The sequence below is a fragment of the Schistocerca gregaria genome, chromosome 6 (assembly GCF_023897955.1).
Source record: "Schistocerca gregaria isolate iqSchGreg1 chromosome 6, iqSchGreg1.2, whole genome shotgun sequence".
Classification (NCBI taxonomy): Eukaryota; Metazoa; Arthropoda; class Insecta; order Orthoptera; family Acrididae; genus Schistocerca; species Schistocerca gregaria.
In genome coordinates, this window is record NC_064925.1 from 294,782,708 (window position 1) to 294,806,568 (window position 23,861).

Here is a 23,861-nt window from a genome sequence, read left to right on the forward strand (position 1 = left end):
ATCTCAAGACGCAAAGGATCTCATTTCAGGCATAATTTTAGGAAGTCACGGCCTTGCTGAAATAGCTGGTTAATACATGCAAGAGCATGACAATACTGAGTGTCAAGAAGTGTCTCCCGAAGTTCTTTTTGAAGGGATCAGCAGTACCAGGATTGGATGTGATGGCCTGGGAAATGTGCTTTTGAACTGGGCTGGTGGGGTAATTATGTTCAGTGAAGGCTGAGGTGAAAATGGTGGCGTATTGCTGTAAAGAGTCTGCATCTGAACAAATAAGTTTGTCTCAAATGCCAAGGCCGTATGGGAGGGAATGTTTGACATGGAAAGGATGGCAATTGTCAAAACGTAAGTACTGTTGTTTGTTAGTAGGTTTAATGTGGACTGAAGTGTGTAGCTGGCCTTCGGTGAGGATAAGGTCAACACCAATAAAAGCGGCATGGAATTTGGAATAGGACCATGTGGAATTTAATAGGGAGAATGTATTTAGAGATTCCTGGAATTTTAACAGGTCAACCTCACCATGAATCCATATGGCAAAGACGTCACCAATGTATCTAAACCAAACTAGGGGCTGAAAGCTTATCGATCCCAAGAAAGCCCCCTTCAAGCGACCCATGAAAAGTTTGGCACAGCTGCTATATGACGTGTCATTTCACAGGTGGCTCTCCCTTTGATGGTATATGTTTTGACAGCTATAGGGCTGGTATAGGTGGTGGTAGGAGGATGCATAGGGCAAGGCTTGCAGTGGGGATGGTCACAGGGGTAGGAGCAACTTAGCTGCTACATCTCCTGCTTCATTACCCTGAATTCCCTCTTGCCCTGGTAATCAGCAGAATGATACCTCCTCCTACAGCCTCTGTAAGTGAAAAAGTATACCACTGATCAACTGCATATACTTTTTTGTTGGGTATGTGTGACAAATAGCCTGAAGGGCACTTAGGGAGTTGTTGCAGTTGTTGCATCCTGGTTTCCACCGCCATACCCCTGATCCATTTGTATGTCTGCCCCTCAAAGATGAAGTAATTGTTGGCAAATATAAAGTTGATTATGGTGAACATGAAGGAGGTCTTAGGTTTGGAATCAGTGAGCACTGACTGAGGAAATGTTTAGCAGCAGACAGACCATGAATGTGGGAGATGTTGGTACAGAGGGCGATGGCATCAATGGTGACAAGAAAGATTCATGGAGGGAAATTAACAGGCACAGATTTCAGATGATCTAGGAAATGGTTAGTATCTTTAATACAGGAAGGAGTCTTTGTACTATGCATTGTAGGTGTTAATCATCTAAGGCAGATATAAGTTTGAGGTGTGTCCTATGCTCTTTTTACATCCATCACAGTACCATATGGCTCCTACAACTGTGACCATCCCCACTGCAAGACTTGACCTATGCATCCTCCTACCACCACCCATACCAGCTCTATAACTGGCAAAACATATACTATCAAAGGGAGAACCACCTGTGAAATGACACATCATAAACTAGCTGTAATGTAAACACTGTTCAGCTTTTTAAATCAGCATGACTATCATACAGGTATGAGTTAGGATGAATGGGCATAGACAGAGGATGTATACTGGCCATACCAATATACTGTTGCAGAGTATGCTCTACAACATGACAGTCGCAACCCCGGTGCCCATCTCACCACACACACTATCTGGATTCTTCCCCCAGACACAAGTTTCTCCAAATTCCATAGGTGGGAACTAGTGTTACATCATATTCTTGGTTCTCACCACCCACATGGCCTTAATTTACATTAATTCCTCCGGTCTCAGCATTTCTTCACAGTAACTACTCCTTTCATCACTCCGTTTTAGCTTTCCACTTCTTTCATTCTCTGACCCACCTATTTTAAGCCATCCCCCCTCCCACCGCTGTCACATTCAATGCACTTTCCTTTTCACTCTTATGAACTCATGCACAATGTTTTAGCAGTAATCTCTGTCTTGTGTATTACCCTGTCTTCCACCTTTAAGCTCTCAGGTTTTCAAATCTCATCTGGTACAGTCCCCAAAAATCAGGCTTTCCTTTTCATCCCGTCTGGTAAGACTCCGATGATCTGGGATTCTGGGTGACTTTTCTGAACTGTATCCCTTTTCCTAAACCTCTCCAGTTCTTTCCTTCCACCCTTCTTCCTTCCCCTTCAACTATTATGCCGGAAGGAGGAGACTCGGGCTCCAAAAGCTTGCATAAGTTAAACCTTTTTGTGTGTATCTTTTCCTGCCACCACTTGGTGACTACATTTCTTTACATATCCAATCATATTATATAATAAACTATTGTGAAGTTCAGACATCAAACACCAACAACATTCAATTCATCATCTCCTAAAATAGATGGCAGGTCTGCTGGTAAGCTAGATGCAGCGCTTATAGTTTGATATACAGCACACACTGTTAAAATGTGATGTACAGACACCTACACACCACAAGCCAAAAGCTAGCGTATTCTGCCTCCTGCTGGAGGAGAAATCCATACGTCAGAGGACATTGCCCTATCTGGAGGACTGTTAACTGTACGTCCTCTCACTGCAGTGGCCAGAAAGAGGAACACCACAGACATGTTGTTTGTTTCACTGACCGCAGCATGTTGTTCCCCAACCCTAACTACTACTCCTCCCACAGACGCAGGATCCTATGCCTCAGGTGAAGTAACTGCACAGACATGGGCAGCATGCTCAGAAATTGTATTTTCCACACACGTATTCTTAGCTGCTACATCTGCTGCTTCATTACCCTGAATTCCCTCTTGCCCTGGTAATCAGCAGAATGATACCTCCTTCTACTGTCTCTGTAAGTGAAAAAGTATACTACTGATCAACTGCATATACACTTTTGCTGGGTACATGTGACAAGTAGCCTGAAAGGCACTTAGGGAGTTGTTGCAATTGAGGAATTTGGTAGCATGATAACACTGGATCTGCTACAATCCCCCACACCACAAAAAAGCACGTATATAATTATCATACACAGTGATTGCATGAGGCAAGCAAGCCTTGAGAACATATTTTGGAAATGACGCAACACAGGCAGTGGAATTCCCTGTCTTAGACCCAACAGTGCAAACCAGAATACATTCACAGTGCCCAGATAAAATTTTGTAAAACATTGATTTAAAAACATAGCCCTGTGTATAATTCCTTTTGTTTGCTGACATATCAAAAAAAACTCTGGGAATCTTTATTAACCAAGGAATTGAACAACTCCAACCTCGTAGTACAGAAACATGGTCCACATTAAGAGCTGCTAGATCCTGCCGCACACGAATCCCAAATGGCATCATTGCTCGTGGTCTGTGTCTGAATAGTTGGTCCATTAGAGGACAAACAATGGTATGGAATGCTGGTGGCTGTGGGGTTGATAGTAGGACACATATATAGTGCATCAGAAGCATTCTGCCACTGGAAGATGAACAGTGGCTCACCAGCCTCAACAAAAGAGGCTGAGAATCAGATTGGTTCTGTATGTTCCTCGCACAAACACCTCGTAATACTGGAGCAGACATGTTTGGTCTGCTTCCCATCATCCTTGGCTGACGCATTTCAAAATAATTCAATGTTTTAGGCCTGTAGCCTTTTATTCTTCAGATATGGTAACCATGTCAGCTTTCAATCAAATGTGAGACAAAGAAACTTTACCAAATTTTTAAAATCGAGAACACTATCCCTCATTTTAAGAATAGGCAGGTTAAGAGGGCAACAAGAACAGCTAACTCATTCTCCAAAACAATGACTTAACTGAAATCCAAATTAGTCAGTAATTCTTAAATATTCATATATTCTGAAATCACAATATTCAGTTTATGTTTGACTCAAATTTAGTCCACATACGAGGGTTTCAAAAAGATTAAAAAAAAACTATTTAAAATGTTTGATGGTCTGTATCTCAATCTCAATATATTTCAGTTAAGTCACATTTCTCTGAGGAAAATTTAAAACATAAGCTATCTGCTCACTCCTCCAAGCACCTTATCTAATTGCAGTGATGAATGAGGAGCAGAATATGGTAAAGTCATCCACAAACAATGAACATCAGATGGAAGACTTAACCATTGACATAATATCATTTATGGCAATAGTAAATAGACTCACACTTAAAACAGATCACTGAGGGACACCATTTTCTTGATCAAACTGCTCGGAAAGAGTAACACTGACATGATACCCAAGACATAATGTGGAAAGGAAGGACCGAATGAATATTGGTGGTCATTCACTGAAGTCACATTTGTGAAGCTGTCCTAGGTTGCGATGTTTCCAAGTAGTGTTGTAGGTACTCTCTAGTTGAAAAAAATATATATGAGGTACTGTCTGGGTAGGGAAGATAGTTATATTTCCACCTCCAGCAGGATGAGGTTGTCAAGAGTAGAACGATACCTCCACGTATGTCAACTAAGTAATTCCCATGATTCTGGGACCTAAGTCAGATTATGGTTGACCTTGTGTTCTAATGTCTTTCCTACGCAGCTTGTGAGGGTCACACTTATGTTACTATTGTGCAATGTGAGATCCTTTCCTGGTTTCAGAAGGGGTACTAAAATTGTCTTCTTCCATGATTCAGGATTATTACGAGTTAACCGAATTGATTAAAAATATACTTTTAATCCTGTGTCGGGTACTGTAATATGCTGTAGGGGATTTAAACCTGGTGCAAACTCCTAAGTTTTCGCATAGGAAAGGGACAGCTGTAGTCCTCGATTTTGTTGGAATGGAAATTCCAACCACTCCTCTCCATTAATTGCTGAAAGTGGCAGAAAGCTAGATCCTGGTTTTTGGTGGCAACGATCAAACTGAAGTACTCTGTCATTGTCTGTGCTGTTTCCAGATACAGACTGGAGACATCCTAGCTTCAGTATAGTACTTATAGGTGCTCACACAAATTCAGCAAATATCCTCTTTATGGTGTCCAATACCTTTGAAGAACTAGTGGAATGATTTATTAAGCCCAGAAATGCTCTTCATAGCCTCTTCTTGCTCTTTTTGACTGTCCTTCATGCTTTTTCCCTTGTAAATGAAAAGGCTGCAAGGTTGATAGCAGATGGGTGGCATTTGAAGTATTGCAAAGCCATCTGTCTAGCCCTAATTAAGGAGACACACTTGATATTCCACCATGGGATGTGTTGCCTCTGAAACTGGCCTGAGGACTTTGTGATAAATGCATCAGCGGCATGGTGGAATATACTGGTAATGTGATGCACTCAGTCTTGGATGCTGTATTGGTGTTCAAAAATAGCTAGCTGTTTCTGTAGCATCCACTCTGCTCTGCTAAGCATCTACTGTGGTGGATTTCTTTCAGGATCAGCTCTATCTGAGAGATGTAACAAGACAGGGATGTGGTCAGTCGAATGCAAGTCATCAAGCAATTACCACTGAGGAGCATCTATATGGGCTGTGGTGGAGAATAACCCCATAGCAGGATGATGTGTGCTATTAATAGAAATAAGAAGGCAAAATTCTTCTGACACAAGGAGGATTTCAAGAATTCAACCCCTGCCACACCCACACAGCACATTATGTGCATTAAAATCTCCTACAACCAAGAATGGTTGTGAAATCAGGTCAGAAAGAACCTCTATATTTGAAACTTCATTAGATGACAGATACACATTACATAGTATAACTTCAAATGAAATGTGCAGTGTGATAGCAACTGCCTGAATAGCTTTTGCAAGAAGAACAGAAGCGGAGTGGAGAGTGTCATCCACAAAGACAGACAGCCCACCTTTAGTACTGTCCTGACTGAGGTCATCTGTTCGATGGAGGCTGATCACTCAAGCACAGGGACATCAATATGTTTAAAATGTGTTTTCCTGTAGACACACACACACACACACACACACACACACACACACACACACACACACACAGGGATCTCCCCCATGCCAACAGCTTTGGTTCCTCCACTTGTTCTGAGCCCATTCATTTTCCACTGGAGCACAGGAGCCATCCATAAAGCAAAATGTAATAATTCTAGCATTACTTTTCGTCAATAGCAGTTGTCAATATCACTATTATTTTTTGTGAATTTTGGACAGGTCAATATTATGTCAGTTGCTTTTCTAAAAACTTCCATATAATTTTATACACAATATGTTATACTTTAAGCTAAAATTTTGAAAAGGAATTACTTTATTTTCGATGTTACAATCGATAAGTACTAGCTCTCAATGCACAGTTAAAATTATTTTTTTTACAAACATTTGAAATTATGAATTATTTGGCACACTTAAAATTTCTATTACTATTTACACAATTTAGTACTGTTTACTACATTTATTTCTGGGTTCATTTATGAAATAGTAAATGAACTTAACAGAAATTCATTTTTCAAGAAAAATTGTAATGCATTTTGTGTTGCTTCTGTAACAAGTGACGTTAAATAAAATATGGCGTTTCAGTCTTCGATCGGTCTTCTTTATTTTCAATTACCGGTTTGAGGCTAGCTGCCCATCTTCAGGTCATATATTGCAGTTACAGAGTAACTTGTCGGTACAGAACACTCAGTTCGCTGTCATAAGTAAAGTAAATTAATGGGATTACTTGTAACTGGGAGAACAAGAACTCTTCAGAAAATCTGCAAACTTTATTGCCTGTTAGCCAATAACTTGCTGTTTTGTGTGACATAAAATTAAACATAGGATACAGAAAAACCAGTACAGACAAGAGACAAGCAAGACAGTACACAATTCTTCAATCCTCAAGTCCAAGCAAATTTTTCTCCCTGATCTTGCTACAGGTTTACATGGCGTGCTTTCCCTTCTGTGAAAGAACTATTACTTCATCGAAGTTCGTCAAATGTTTTGCTACATGAAAATGCAAAATGTCGTCGTCTAATACTGATAAAGCTGTTAATACAAATAGTACCCAAGACTGCTGTGTTTACTCGATCTGATTACGTCTATTTTGTCACTGTGTGCTAGATAAAACAAAATAGGCCTTTCTAATATTACAACAATTGTACCACACACCACATGAGCGAGTCTGTTTTGGCAATAATGATCATTTTTATAGTATGACAATATAATTCACGAAGTGCCAATACAAAATACCTATTTGGCCTACTACAATGAAAAAGCTTTATGTTAGGAAATAGTTTCACATTCATTCATACGCTCCAGTTTCACATGCACGAGACCGAAAAGTAGTAGAACAAAATTTTTGTATAAATTTGGAATCGTCATATTCTGCCATAATTTGTGTGACGTCCCAATTTCTTCTCCTTCTTTGTTCTAACAAACAATCATGTCATCACTAATTCTGTAACTATTCCTACTACTGTCAAAAGTCATTCTCCGATTAACTTTACTAACCCTGCCACAATCACCGGTTTAGTTATCCAGCAATTACTCTCTGGTTAGGCCTTATTATGTGTTTGTACAATGCGTTTTCCGCGCTACTCCCAGAATGGAACTTAAGCAGCTGCCAGCCGGGGACTACAACTGGCCCTGTCTCATGTAGCGACCTGGAAAAAAAAATTTTGGCAGAATTTCACGTTCTTGGATACACCGTGAAGATAATACATAATCTGTCTTGCCTGTTATTCCTGTTGTTATTTATTTCCACTCTGGTAGTCTGAATCTATGGATTTCACTGGTAATTATAACAATGCTAAACATTTGCAATGCTAAACAAGCAGCAGTTGGCATTCACCAGTTCGGCTTTGTTCCGCTCAGCTTGTATATGCCCGTACCGTTTTGTCTGCATGAAAGTTCATTTCTAGATGCGCAGAGACACCACGTACACATGCAAGCATTCAAAAATCAGCTTCTAATTCATTCAGAAATCAACTTATACGGTGTTCAAAAATTTCCAAAAACCAGCAGAAGTGCGTTTCAAAATCATGTGAATAATCGATAGACCGACGTGTGCTGGATGCTGGGTGCATTGTGAAACAAGGGTTTTTTTTTTCCTCAAGAATATGAATTTGCCCCTCCCCCCACAATTGCCGCCCGATTCAGATATCCCAGTTTGCCAGCCCCTACTAGATCTGGGCCTGCTGCACTTGTGTGAATCTGGCATCTTGGGTACGCCAGTAAAATTTTTCCGGGTACCATGTGGCTGATTGCTGCTACTGCTGCTTACACAGCCAACAGCCACACTTATTTAGCCAGAAGTGGGAGAAGTTATTACTCATATGCGACTCAACTGCGCGTGTGCATGAGCCCATTCGTAACTGCTTAAATGAATCCAATGTAAACAGTTATGATGTCACGCTCAACGGAGGCAATTTGTTGTTATGAAGCATTGCATAGTCTTCCTAAAGCCTTTGGCACATTTTGCTGTTGGCAGACGCTTGTATGTGCACTGTGTTATTTTATATGATGTATTTCCTTTGCAATTTAAGTTCTATTTCCATTTTTTCTCTCGTTCATGTTTTAATGCTCCAGTATTACTCTGCAGTAGCAGGATACAGTAATATCCTTTGTTAGAGTATTGGTTATTAGCAGTGAAAATTACAAAAAATTAACTGAAAACTGAAACAACGAAAAATTCCCAGAATACTAAAAAATTCCCAGGTTCTTCCCAGTTTTCTCCCGGATGAAAAAATTTCCACGTTTTTCCTGGATCTCCCGGTTGTCCCGGATTGTATACACCCTGTCTATTATTCGTACCATATGATTGAACTTACTGATATATGATTATGAACTTTATTCATTTTGTTGTGACAAAACATTTCTACTGGTGTGTACCCAGTGTGGTTTGGTTCATGGCTCAGTCCCCACATCGTAAGCATAGGCCCTAATATTTTTAATTACTTTCTCCCTTGATGAGTCAACATATCCATTAATATTCTGGTCTATGTGGCTGATTGATTTTGTGCTATATTCCTACTTTTGATTGAGTTTATTCTTCTGGTCTGTAGCCATCATTGTGAGTTTTTTGAATTGGCTCACTCATCCTACACTTACACTCTAAATATTTTTTCTTCTCTTTTTATGATTTTGAAGGTGTGACTTTACAGACGTAAACTTGCAATTTGTAATTCCAGTAATTTACACTGCCTCTGCACTTATTTCTATAGTTTAGTGTTGTAATATTGTAGTTTTGACTTTGTATCAACTGTCCTGAGACAGAATGTTCCACAGATCCAAAAATCTGAATGCCATGTTCTCATATATGTATAGGTTATGACTTGTATAGTAGATATTTTTCTTACATTTTCTGTAATATGTGATGTATCAGATACTTCTATACAACTGTATTCTACTTTCTGGCATGATTTTGTTCACTGTTTGGCAAACTTTATAGTAGGCCACAAAATACTGTAAATACATTGTTTCCATATTATGTGAGGGGGATATTGTAACAGGATATCCCCCTCTACCATTACTGTTCCTCAACAGTAGTAGTTATTATTTTTAGAATTTTGATCAGGTCAATATTATCTCAGTTGCTTTTCTCAAAACTTTCATATGATTTTATACACAACATGTTATACTTCAAGCTAAAATTTATGAAAAGGAATTACTTTTTTTTAATGTTATAGTTGATAAGTACTAGCTCTCAATGAACAGTTAAAATTATTTTTTTAAAAAAATTGAAATTACGAGTTACTTGCCACACTTAGAATTTCTATTACTAATTATGCAATCTAGTACTGTTTATTACATTTACTTCTGGATTCATTTATGAAATAATAATAAAAATTAATAGAAATTCATTTGTTAAGAAAAATTGTAAACCCTTTGGATTATGGTTATTACAGCAGAGTGAAGTAGTAGTAAACACATCTCTGATGTTATCAGATGTATTTTTGTATTTTGGGTGAACAATGTAAGTTCAGTTTTGTTAATGTGAAATTCAAAAGGCTGTACGATATAATAAAATGTGACAAAATATATTAACGTAACAACAAAAATTCTGCAAAAACTATCTTCAGATTTATTTAGATAAATTCAACCATGAGGACCTAAAATGTGGGAATTTCAGCTTCAACAATCAGACACCTAGACAAGAATAACTGGAGCCAACTCTACACAAAAAGCTATGTAAACTAGAAAGTTTATTGTAATCTTCACTCCTCTCAAATTTTTCATAAAATACTTTGCTCATTGTGAACAATAACTGGAATTAAGAAAGGAAGGGGAAGATTACATATATCAACAGCCATTACATTGATATTGTTTTATTAGGCAACCAGTTTCAATGTTCCCAATCACATCATCTTCAGGCCTGCTGCATGAATGGCACCAGGTACCATTTGTATATGTTTTACACGTGGCACCAATACTCTTGGTTTCTTAGATATCTGAACTTCATGAGTATGTGTGCTCTTCACACACATGACAGGAGTGAGTAGGAGTTGTTGCCACATGTGTAAAGAGCACACAATGCTCAAGTAGTTCAGATATCTATGGAACTAGATACATATGCTGGTGCCTTATCTTATACATGCATGAGTGGTGCTTGGTGTCATACATGTGACAGGCCTGAAGGTGATGTGATTGAAAAATGAAAATTGGTTGCCTAATAAAACAATATATTAATATAATGGCTGTTGGTATATTATAATTACATTTCATTGACCAGTCACTGTCTCAAACTCCTGAACCCAGGACAAAATTGTATTTATTTATAAGGCAGGTTTAGGTCTTCCCCTATCTCTTCTGTGTGTAGAAGAAGCCATTTCACAAATGGTACAATGGAGAGGCCTGGTGAGTTCATTTAAGCAATTCTCAAAGGAAACAGTCATATTGTCATCTGGGTGTTTTTATATCTTATGGTCATCTTGCTTTGATTGAGCCTTCCTAACAGTATGCTTCATCTTAGTCTTCTCCTTCAGAGTTGGTAACCAAGGCACAATGTTCTTCTGCAGTTGCCTTCCAGTGTGATGTCTATGGCATGGGCTAAGTGTTGCTTATGACTGGAATTTGTGATGAGATGGCAACAGTTTCTTTCAAATTTCTTTCTCCAAGGTGCATTTGCAAGACCAGTTTTTTCTATCAGAAACCATTGTGACCTCTATGTGGAAACACTTTTTCAGGTTTATTTGTGAGAGGTGCAGTAAACAAAACTGTAGATGCTGGTTGTTGAAGATATTTGTACACTTTCTTCATTCCAGCATACAGTACATGCTTAGTCACCTCCAATTTCTCGATTTTCTTTTATTCCTTAAACATTGTACACTCTCTGCTCCAAGCTGTATGTGAACCTGAATAATTGACATATGACAAGACTTCAGATGAGGTACAAATAGCTCCTTCAACAATGTCAGCCATAGCAGTCTTACCACACATAGCTTGATTTTTATACCCCACAGTGGTTTGCCTGAATTTATGGTATGTGAAACACCTCATGGGGTTGGGGAAGTATGGTCTGACTTTTAGTCTTATGAAGCCTGCTTTAATGTAATCTGGCAAAATCAGCCAACTGGACAGCAATGTAAAAAATTCTGATTTTGACAGTGTTCCAATCTGATGATGCATTACTTTTCACACTTCAATGACCCCTTTGTTATCTGTCCGCTCCTCCTTAAGCTCTGTAGTGTCCATATGCAAGCTGTCACTGTATGTTACTACTGCCTGACTGTAACAAAGGATGCAGTGCAATGCACACTTACTTGAAAGTTTTGACTTGAGGAAGCAAGTGGCTTGCTGTGATATAGCTGTTTTGGCCAGTAATGTTCCATTATACAACCACTTAGTACCTTCAAGGGTTCCAGAAGGTAGTTACAGAAAAAGCACTTCACCCAGACAGAGCATTGTGTATCTGTGTAAGCCTTTGCCAAAGATGTGCAGCAGGATCCACAGAGGGTGCCCACTAGCAACTGTTCCACTCCACTGGCAAATAGCACTCCCGTAAGATTGGGGAATTTTTTTTATAGAGGTTTGTAATGTCCTCCTGATCGCCCTTGCCTGTGATACACAACATTCCACCACCACGCCGCACCGTGGTCACTGAAAAATGCCCATAGCTTACAACGACAGCAGAATGGCGGCACCTGCCACTTACTACTTCATTAGGAAATCCATACCCATTAAACGATTGCTGAGCTCCCTGAGGTGCTTGACATTTAGAACGACACAGGGGAGCATGTGTGGCTTTACCGGAATACTGAGGATAAGACGAGCATTGCCCCCCCCCCCCCCCCCCTCAAATCCAAAATCCTGAAAGGTGGAATTAAACAAATTTGAACACAATATTATGGAAAGATAAGAGGAAGTAAATGAAGATGGGATGGGAAATATGATACTGTAAGAAGAATTAGACAGGGCCCTGAAAGAATTAAGTCAAAATGAGGCCTCTGGAATAGATAACATTCCGCCAGAGTTGTTGAGATCCTTGAGAGGTCCATCCATTATAATAAAATTCCACTTGGTATACAAGATATACCAAATGAGGAAAATACTTCAAGAAGAATGTAACAGTTCCAAGAAAGGCAGGAGCTGATCAGTGTGAATATTACCAAAGTATCAGTTCAACGAGTCATGGTTAGAAAGCTTTTGACAATACTGATTTGACAAACTACAAGGAGTAAATTGTTATCTACAAACTGTAAAGCAACCAGGCTGAAGTCACAAGGCTCAGAGGACACGAAAGAGCCAGTAGTTGAGAGAAAATGGGACAGGGTTGTGATCTGTCCCAAGGATTATTCAATCTGTACCTTAAGCAAGCTGTGAAGAACATGAAGGAAAAATCTGGAAAGGGAATTAAAGCTCATGAAGAAGAAATAAAATCTTTGAAGTTGGCCAATGTTGGAGTAATTCTGTTGGAGACAGTAGTAAAGGACTTAGAAGAACTATTCAATGGAGTGGACAGTTTCTTGAAACGAGATTACAAGATCAACATCAACAAAAGTTGACTGAAGGGAAACTGGATGTAGTCAAGTTAAATCAGGTGATTCTGAGGGAATTAGATTAAGAAATGAGACACCAAAAGAGGTAGATGTGTTTTTATTATTTAGGATGAAAAATAAGTGATTATGTCCAAAGCAGAGGAGATATAAAATGTAGACTGCCAATAGCAAGGAGTGTATTATTGAAAAAGAGAAATTTCTTAACATCAAATACAAATATAAATGTTTGTAAATCTTTTTTAAATATTTGTGAAAATTTATGATTTTCACAACAACTGTTACTTTTTTATAAACAACCAGTTTCAGTCAGACAACTAAACATTCTCAGGTATAACACAACTTCAATTGCATGAAAGGTGACCTATCATGAGAACTCGTATATACATAAGACCCAACTGCATTAAAGCCACAGCATGTTGTAAAGCATCAAACACAACTAACGCAATAAGTTGATGTGGGCGAAGCACATGGACAGGATATGAAAAAATGTGCCTCGATTGTAGCCTTTTACAGGAGTGAAACATGGGTGATAAAACAATACAGACAAAAAAAGGGACGACACTTTTGAAACGTGGTGTTACAGAAGAATGCTGAAAGTTATACTGAATTGAATTGGTGGAGAAAATAAATTTATTTCAGAGCTCAGTTAAAAGAAGGGTCCAATCGATAGGACATATCCTGAAATGTCACAGAATTGTCGGTTTGGTAACATGCAGAACAGACTAGCATAGAGAGCTGTATCATACCAGTTTTTGGGCTCTAGACAACAACAACAACAACAACAACAACAACATTACCAACAACAACAACAACAACAACAAGTGCCACAGTGACATGAAAACTACTTGGGCACTTTCAAAAAGTGTTAAATGTTTACACACTTATGATTGTTAGAATCACAAGATCTGAGTTTAACATATTTTTCTGAACTGAATTTCCCATTTTATATAATCACCTATCTACTCTGATGAAACATGAAACGTGTATGGAGAGACTACACACGTTACTTCAAACATATCTACATTGTGATGAGAAACCAGAAAAAAGTGAATGCTACTGCCTAATAGAATGCAAAGTTATGGTTAAATTTTTAAGGTCAAGACACTTACAGAAATAATCAGTGTAACTACCTTACAGATGAGCAATATTATTTGCTTTAATGACTTTCTGTGATTTACTTTTAGTTGTAGCCCTCCTGTCAATACCCACAGTTCAGAAGATGAGATGGTATGACAACTGGATTTGCAGCAATTCTTAGATTCCATACATTCCAGGACAACCTATCAATTTGCATACTCACAGTGATATCCTTGACCAATCATAACACAAGCAGATGGTAGTCCGAAACACCTGGTTGGTGAATAAATGAATAAGTATGATGGGGGATGGGGGTAACTAAACAATAGGATTAAGATTCATTGCATAATGGAATATTTTCTCAGTGGGGGACTGCAGACTGGAATGAAATTTACACAAATTAGAACAGTTTGTCACAGAGAACTAAAATCTGGATTGCATTTCTATTTAAGTGGACGTTTGGGTTTGAATACTGATGCCATACACAATTTTCAACTGTATAGAGTTTTGTTTTAGTTTCATTTAGACAACTAGCAAGAAATGGACATGAAGTGATATCAGATTACTAACACTGCACACCACTGCTCAAAGCTCTGTTTTAAAATACATAAATCTCACTGTACAGTGACTGTATTGAGCTCTTTGTCTTCTCCTGCTTCTTCTTTTTTACTTTTATGATAATAGTCCATTCAGGACGATTTGTTTTATTTTAAAAGTTGAAAATTACTCAAGATTTTAACAAAATTCCAAAATTAGTCAATTTTTGTTTTCTAAGAATATATTTTAATACGACATACATACCTTTCAACATCAGAAAATTTAATTTCTGGTATGTACTTCTGCAGCTCTTTCACTTGGAGGAAAGGGAATGCCGACTTTAGCATCTCTTTGCTACCAAACCCAAGATATTTAAATGCCAGTTTTCGAAATCCGGGATATGCTAAAACCTCTTTTAACTCCTTCCAGTCAAAATCTTTCCACCTTGAAAAATAAATATGAATCATTTAAATGTTTAATGTAATTGTAACAATACTTTCCTTAGTTCTCTCTCTCTCTCTCTCTCTCTCTCTCTCTCTCACTCACACACACACACACACACACACATACACACACACACACACACTCCAATTACAGCAGCAATGAAATACATCATTGACACTAGTCTTAAAAAATGAAATAGCACTGATGAAGGTCTATCATTACCTGTGGGATGCATAACTCACCTTGAATCAATGCAATTTATCTCCCCGATATTAAATTTACCATATGCAACATCTCAGAATTAATCTAATGATCTTACGCCACTGAGGACACAAGTATAATATTTAATTATATCAAACATAGAATACTATTTCTATACTCTGACATATTGTGTACCTGTAGCCTTCCCGTTTAAATGCAAGGATAGCATTTGGTCCAAGCCATACACTGCCATCCATTCGGGGTGTAAAGTGGACTCCCAAAAATGGATACCTCGGATCTGGAACCTTCAGAAAAAAGGGAAAATCATTTCAACTGAATCACAGATAAACTATTGTGATCTACATCTACATCAATACTCCACAAACCACCGCATGTGCATGGCAGAGAGTAACCCATACCACTACTAGTCGTTTCTTTTCCCGTTCCACTTGCAAATAGAGTAATGGAAAAATAACTGCGTATATGGCTCTGTATGAGCCCTAATTTCTCATATCTTATCTTCATGGTCCTTACTCATAATGTATGTTGGCTGCAGCAGAATTGTTTGGCAGTCAGCTCCAAATGTCGGTTCTCTAAATTATCTCAATAGTGTTTCTTGAAAATAACATTGCCTTTCCTCTATGGATTCCCATCTGAGTTCCCAAAGCATCTCCGTATCACTTACATGTTGTCTAAACCTACCAGCAACAAATCTCACAGCCAGCCTCTGAATTTCTTTAATGTCTTCCTTCAATCCATCCTGGTATGGATCCCCACACTTGGGTAGTGCTCACGAATAGGTTGCACCAGTGTCCTACATGCGGTCTCCTTTACAGATGAACCACTCTTTTCTAAAATTCTCCCAATAAACCAAAGTCAACCATTCACCTTCCCTACCACAGTTCTCATATGCTGATTCCAGTTTATATAGCTTTGCAACATTATGCCCAGATATTTTAACACTTGACTGTGTCAACCAGGTCACTAGTAATACTGTATCTGAAAGCTGCAAGTTTGTTCTACCTACTCCTGCACATTAACTTATATTTATCCACATTTAGAAGTAGCTGTCATCACACCAACTTGATATTTTGTCTAAATTGTCTTGTATCTTCCTACAGTCACTCAGCTTCGACACCTTACCATACACCATAGCACCATCAGCAAACAACTGCAGATTGCTGCCCATCTTGTTTGCCAAATCATTTATGTATATAGGGAGCAATAGCAGTCCTATCACACTTCTCTAGGGCACTCCTGATGATACACTTGACTCTGATGAACACTTGCTGTCGAGGACAACATAATGGGTTCTATTGCTTAAGAAGTCTTTGAGCCACTCACATGACTGTGAACTTATTCCGTATGTTTGTACCTTTGTTAACAGCTTGCAATGATGCACCATGTTAAATGCCTTTCGGAAATCTAGAAATATGGCATCTGCCTGTTGCTCTTCACTCATAGTTCAGAGGATTTCACTTGAGAAAATTGCAAGTCGAGTACTGCAGAAGTGATGCTTTCTAAAGCTATGCTGATTTGTGGACATAAAGTTCTCAAACTCAAGGAAGTTTATTATATTCGAACTGAGGATATTTTCAAGGATTCTGCAGGAAACCAAAACCAGGGATACTCGTCTGTAATTTTGCTGGTCTATTCTTTTACTCTTCTTATACAATGGAATCACCTGCACTTTTTTCTAGTCGATTGGGACTTTGTGCTGGGTGAGAGATTCACAAAAATGCAGGCTAGGTTTGGGGCCAAGGCCATAGAGTATTCTTTGTAAAAGTGAATTGGGATTCCATCTGGACCTGGTGATCTATTAGCTTCAAATCTTTCAGTTGTTTCTCTATGCCAGGGATGCTTATTACTATGTCATCCATATGAGAATCTGTCTGATGATCATATGAAGTATGTTTGTATGATTTTCCTGCATGAATGATTTGTTGAAAGTGAAATTTGAAACTTCAGCTTTTGTTCTGTTGTCTTCAATTGCCACTCCAGACTGGACAACAAGGGACTGAATGAAAGCCTTAGACCCACCCAGTGATTTTACATAGGAACAGAATTTTCTCAGATTCTCTGCCAGATCTTTTGGTAAGGTGTGACGCTGGTAGTAGTTGTATGCTCCACGCAAAGATCTTTTCAAAGATGCACAAATCTCTACCAATCTTTGCTTGTCATCATTTATGCATTCTCTTTTTAACTGAGAGTGCAAACAGCCTCTGCTTCCTCAGCATCTTTCACATTTCATTATTAAACCATGGTGAGTCTTATTCATCCATTACCTGCTTTCTAGGCACATAACTCTCTAGACCATGATTTAAAATCTGCTTAAATTTAGCCCATAATTCTTCTATATCCATCTTACTGGAACTAAGTGATTTTAGTTCACTATCTAGCAGAAACACTCTCCTAGACCATTTGACTAATTTATTAACTTTTGTAATCATAGCTGCTATGATCATATCATGATTGCTAATCCTTGTTTCTATATTGACGTTGTTGATAAGGTCTGGAATATCTAAGATATTTCCATTGCACGTGGGCAGCCAAGCTAGCTGCTCAAGACAGTTTCCAGAAAAGTGTTCAAAAGTATTTTGTATGACTGTCTTGTCTGTACCCCCTGCAATGAATCCACAGACATCTCAGTCTATACTCGGTAGGTTAAAGTTGCCTCCAACAAGTATTGCATGATATGGGTATTTACGCACTACTGACCATAGACCTCCTTTCAATGATTCTAGAACTGTCCCAGTGGAGTCAGGTGGCCAGTAAAATCACCCAACAATTAACTTGGTTTCATTTACACCTATTATATGCAACCAAATAACTTCACTGCCACACTCAACTTCGACCTCAATAGAAAGAACATTTTTGTCAACTGTAATGAACACCCCCTGCTGATGTCTTTGCAATATACATTCCACGCCTCGCTAAGTATCTCAGAGCTTTTCGCTTCGGATTTCAGCCGGCTCTTGGTCCCAAGAATAATTTGAGTGCGAGAACTTTCCTCTAGGGCAGTAAATTTGGGAACTTTATTACACATACTTCAACAGTTTACTGGCACAGTTTTGACTGTTGAAGTGTCTATACTCTGAATGGAGTCTGGTCTGACTTCCCCTGCTGCGTATCAACTGGTGAGTGTTCATCAGAGCACCCTGAAGAACCCTCACATGCACTCCACAAGTACTCTGTGACCTGAGTAGTTGCTTCCTTTGTGTAGTGCATTCCTGACCTATCAAGGTGAATCCTATAAATCCCCAAACCATAACAGAGGTCTAGAAATCCACTGCCAAGACCAGCACAGAGTCAACGAAGCCTTTGGTTGAGACCCTCCACTCAGCTCCAATCAAAGGGTCCCAACCAATTCTGAGAACGCTGCTTCAAATTGCAAGCTCTGCTTGCACCCCACACACAAAGCCACCTCTGCCAGCAGCCTGTGTGAACTGAGGATGGCCTCAGAACCCATGTGACAGGTATCATTGGTGCCGATGTGAGTCACAAGTTGCAGACGACTGCACCCTGCATGCTCAATAACCGCAGGCAAGGCTACCTCCACATCTTGGATAAGGGCCCCCGGCAGACATACTGTGTGCCTGCGTGCACATTGGCTTTCTTTCCAGCAGCCCTAAATGCTATCTGCCTAAGAGACTCCATAACACGCCTAACATTGGAGCTCTCGATAGGCAATAACACCTCCCCCCCCCCCCCCCCTCCCTGCCCCAATGTGCCTGCTCAGACCCTGCTGAAGGAGCAGCCACCTGTCCACTCACAGGGTGAATCGGCAAGGCCAGGTGCCTAGTATCCACATCGATCCTCTGCCTCAATCAACACGAAAGCCTTACCATTGGCACTCACCCTGCTGTGAGAGAGGATCCACTGTATCAGGTACGCTAGGAGGTGCCTCAGAAGCAGAGCCCTTGGGCAAAACAAGCGACACCTGAATGTTCCATATGATGAGCTAGATTCTCCACCACCTCTACACAGCCCAAGGCAATCCTGAAATTGACTGACCATAGACAAAAGCGCATTCAGCTGTTCGCAAACTGCGGCTAGTTCCTCCTGTATCCGCACTCAACATGCACAGATCTTAACCATCCTGACAAGACTAACTGAAGGAGTATACTACAAAAGCAGACAACCTCCCAGATATGCAACTTGCTACCCTTCTGATGTGTCACCAAAGCACACTGATGTGTTAATGAGCTATGTAGCTGGCTGTCCAGTGCACAACTATTGCACTACAGACTGAATCAATTCACTCTTACAAAAACATGAGATTGAATCTCGACAGAAAAAGAAAGAAAAATTTTAATAAACATACTACAAGAAAAATAGAGAAAAAGATAAACTCTTAACTTGCCACTACTAATACTAAATATAAATATTATTCATGAAGAAAGAAAACTCAAGTTTCTTTAAAGAGAACGGAGCAATGGACAAAGACAGAGTTTGAAGTTGTCTAAATTTGAAGACCTTATTTCAATAGTGGTACACTAATTTTGTTCATTTCAAGACACTGAGGATAAAACGTAACTGACTGATGATATTGCAACAAGGTATGAACTGCAATATTTCAGGTATCTCAGTCAAAGGACTGCCATCAGTCAATTATGTTTAGGTATCAGTATCTCAAAAATGAATACAGCTGAAGGTATACCACTACAGAAGTAAGGTCTTGATTTCTTATTATGGAATACATTTTACAAACATGAGACAAAATTATAGAGTAAAAACAGGAAAATTCCACAATATATACATAAGGTCATACTATGGAAGTCATTAGATGCTTACAAAACAACTCTAGATCTGTGACATTTGGAACTAGTGATCATTTCTTTAGGCACAGAGTAAATCTTGATACAAAAAGGAACTCTGGATTTCATGTCTTGTTTCTCTCTAATTCTGGTAGGGTTTGGTAGTTGGGACTTATTAACAGCAGGATTTGTACACTGATAGTTTACATCCCCTTGAAGTGAAATACTAACTCCCATCTATTATAGTCTTGATATAAATGTTGTCATATTCTTAGAGACTGTTTCACTACATGAGCACACATCCATACTCAAAATGGTCCCATGATAGACTAATCACATGGTTTTCATATTTCTGGTGCCTTGGAATTACTGACTCTTCTCTACGGCAAAAGCAAAATGTACCTCCCATCGTGCAACATTGTCCTCAGCTGAAACGTGTCAACCTAGCTGTTCATTAGAGCCATGATTGTCCTTTAGTCAGGCACTGAGTTTAAATTTATCTAGATTCATCTCACATTATTGGATTCAGCTTCTTACAGATCCTGATAAGTTCGGCCCTACACTCACCCTCACCAGCATCATTATATTATAAGTTTATTTAAGACTCTTAAAGTTCAAAAAATATTAAAACCCCTCAGTGATAGGGAAAAAAGGACAAGCAGAATATAAAATGTAAACCAAGCATAATTTATCATCTGTGACTTAGTACTTCTTTCACATCTTTCAATGATTTGTTGACATGAAAATGCCGAGTTGCACTGTAGTGGATTGTATCTGCTACCTTTTGTGGATATGTGAAAGCTGTGATTTTTTTCTAATCACTGTGCACAGCCTTTTATTGATGGAATCTATAGTATATATTGGTTATAGAAGGGCATAACACTGCGGTAATTATTGCATTAAATTTGAATGGGATTCTGTCAGGTTCAGGGACCTTGTTCAGTTTTAGTTATTTCAGCTGTTTTGCAACAACACTGACTTTAATACCTATATCACTCATCTCTGCAGTTGTGTGACACACAAACCAGAGAAGTACTCACACACACTTGTAAGAATGATCTTCAGCTTTTTCTGTCATAGCTCTGCTATCCTCAGTTACAATTCCTGTATCATCCATATTGTGAGGTAACGGACAAATTGTGGCGTCCTGAAAATATTCTAAGTTCGGAATTGACATGGTCGCACGGGACACTCAGCACGTGGGCCGCTCGGCAGGCCAACTACGTGGTGCCGGACGTTGGCCGAAGCAAGAGGAGTCCAGCCCGATCGCACTGGAGGTCAAAGTGGCCGATTACTATTGATTGCGTCAGGCCATAAGTACTCCACAGTGACAAGAAAAAATGGTAGCAGCATGCTTATAAATATATTTATTCATCTATGTCTTTGTTTATATCTGATATATACTATTCATGAAGAAATTGGTTAAATATTTACTATGTTTTAGAAAGCTCAGAGACATTAGGCTACTGGCCTACCTTTTGTTGCTATTCCTTTGATATATGTTGTTTTAATTTGTTTAAAATAATGTGTGTTAGAGCCTGGTTATGGTCCACCCGTAGAAATATTTACTTAATTTGAAGCTATTTAAATGTAAATCCAGTATTTCACATGTGTTTCAATATGTTTGTGAGTGTATGTTGGCTTGTAGACGTGGAGCCAATCACAGTGCTCGTTACTAAGAGAGACGTATGGAGGTTGGGGAGAAGCATCATTTCCGGAGAGGACACGGGTAGTTCTGAAAAGGGCAGCTGCAAGGGAGAGTCACACAGGCCACGGGGAGTGCTGGATGTGAAGGTGCGCAGACGCACAGTTGCTGGAAAGACTTGAGGAGTGGAGCAGTTTGTGCGTGATCGTGATAGGTAGAAATACTTCGCAGTTCCGACTTGTGTACTTGTGAAATTTCCATGGCTTCTGCAGTGAAGACGTAGTAAGCGTTTGGAAGTTTAATCTCATGAGCTATGTTGTTGTTCATAACTAATTATGTGAAGTAGGAATCTACTGTTTCCCTGTTATTCAACTTATATTTTATTTAACTGCTAGACCATCGACACCAATAAGTGTTTTGCAGAAATATACTGCATTCTCAAAAGTACTTCTACTATTGTACTCATAATTTAAAGTCATTAAGATAGTACCTGCAGATTTTATTTAATTGCAATCTTTCATTTATAAATTTCCTTATTACATCCAAAACTTTGTTGTGAATGCTTCAACAGTTAACCAAGAGGATTTTAATACTCTCAAATGTGAAGGAGAATTTCTTTGGACCCCGCACTGATACTTCCAGCTATCCTACAGCTATCAATATCTGGGATGGAAGCAGAGTCGCTTAATATAAAAAATCTTGTATGCACCTCACACACAGTCATCTCTCTGGGTAGCAGACTGCGATGTGTAGTGCATATCTGACCCATTTAGGGGGTACCCTACAGTTCTCAAATCCATGGCTTAAGTCCAGGAAGCCACAGTCCAGCTTGTCACCGAACCTCCATAGTTTCTGGTTCAAGCCTTCCCCTCGACAGATTGTAAGCTTTGTTGAAACTCCATGAGCAAGACTGGTATTTTCAACCTTCTCTGCCAGTCACTGGAAAATCAAAGAATGACCTTAGAGCCAAGATGACAGGCATCATTGGTCTCATTATACCCTGTTCCTCAATGACAGCAAGAATTGTATCTTCAGCATGCTAAATGAGCCTCCAGTCTTACACATTGGTTGCACATGGTGTTCTTTTCCATCCTTTGCTGCCACTTCACTTAGGGATAACTATTCACCATTCATTTGAACTACTAATGATTAACAGACGCCTTCCCTTTTGTGTCTGCCCCCTTGACACACAATCAGCATATCTGCCAACAAATGAAGTGGTTTTTATTGACTCAGTATCAGTTTCAGTGGAAGACAGCACCTTAATCTTGTGTTGGTTGTAGCATCCTGAGCTCTCCCTGGTCCCTTTCTTCTCTGTACAGGAAGCCCCCTATCACTGACACACCACTCACAGTCAAGTGGACAAGTAATGACAGATCCCACATTTCCTGCAGAAGACACACGGTCCACATGAGAGGATAGTGCCTGGGGTACATTTGGTATCTCAGGTGCATGACTCTCACTAGCCCTTTCAACAAACCCTTTCACAGCAGCTCCCAGTTGTTTGACAACAGTGAGAGCAACTTTCAGCTGCTTATGAACAGCAACTGATTCGTCCTATGGTGGAGAACAGCAAACACAGTGAGACTGCACTGTGTTCGGTGTAATACATTACAGAACAGTAAATTAAAGTCCATGTAATGTAGGAAGGAAGCCCACCATTAGCCGCTGGCAGCCAATAGTATTCACTCTCTTTCCTTAGCGGCTAACAGTGAGTTACAGCAAGACAGCGAAAATCCCGCTCCTGCCTCAACTCTGTTGCCATACTTCACAACAATAGAATTATTCATTCAACTGTCAGTGTTTCTCATGTAGCAGTATAGCTGTGAATGTGTACCTGCAAATGATTTAGTACGATTAAAAAAAAGTCAGGTGATGGCAATGCACATGAAGTCAATGCACATGAAGTGCTTCACAAGCAGGCAAGGTGGATTATTTACCGCATTTATAACTTTCTCAAACATGAATTTGAAAGTAAGTCTACCTATGCCTGAAGACACAAGAACAGACTGCAGAGGCATGTGGTGTCAGCAAGAGCTGTACAAACCATAGAAAAAATTGATTTCATGTCACCGGGAAACAATCGAAATTGTAAGAAATCTGCAACACAAATGGACGGTTTTAAGAATGATGTTTTATAGTGCTCCATGCGAATGGTGAATGCCTGACATCACAAAAACTTGTTACGGTTATGCACGAGAAAGCTGGCTTCATAGGTAATCGCTCTGTAAATGTAAAAAATTTAGAAAAGATTGGTTCTAAATATGTTAGGATGAGAGTTTTCATTTCAAAGAAGTGACACACTTGCACCACGAGCTACATCCCATATAAAGATACACAAGAAGGAGATAGTTTAGCAGGGTACTACCTTGATGAAACATGGGTCAATCGGGATCATTC

The 23,861-nt window shown here is 39.2% G+C and overlaps 1 protein-coding gene across 1 annotated transcript in view; it reads right to left on the reverse strand.

Moving 5' to 3' along the window:
- The window catches only part of LOC126278100 (L-2-hydroxyglutarate dehydrogenase, mitochondrial), a 75,630-nt gene that overhangs the window by 2,197 nt on the left and 49,572 nt on the right, over positions 1 to 23,861 (reverse strand). The window contains exons 5-6 of the mRNA XM_049977951.1: positions 15,255 to 15,364; positions 14,679 to 14,858 (exon numbers count right to left, since the gene is read on the reverse strand). Coding sequence (XP_049833908.1) covers positions 14,679 to 14,858; positions 15,255 to 15,364 — 290 coding nt within the window. The remainder of the gene's footprint in view (positions 1 to 14,678; positions 14,859 to 15,254; positions 15,365 to 23,861) is intronic.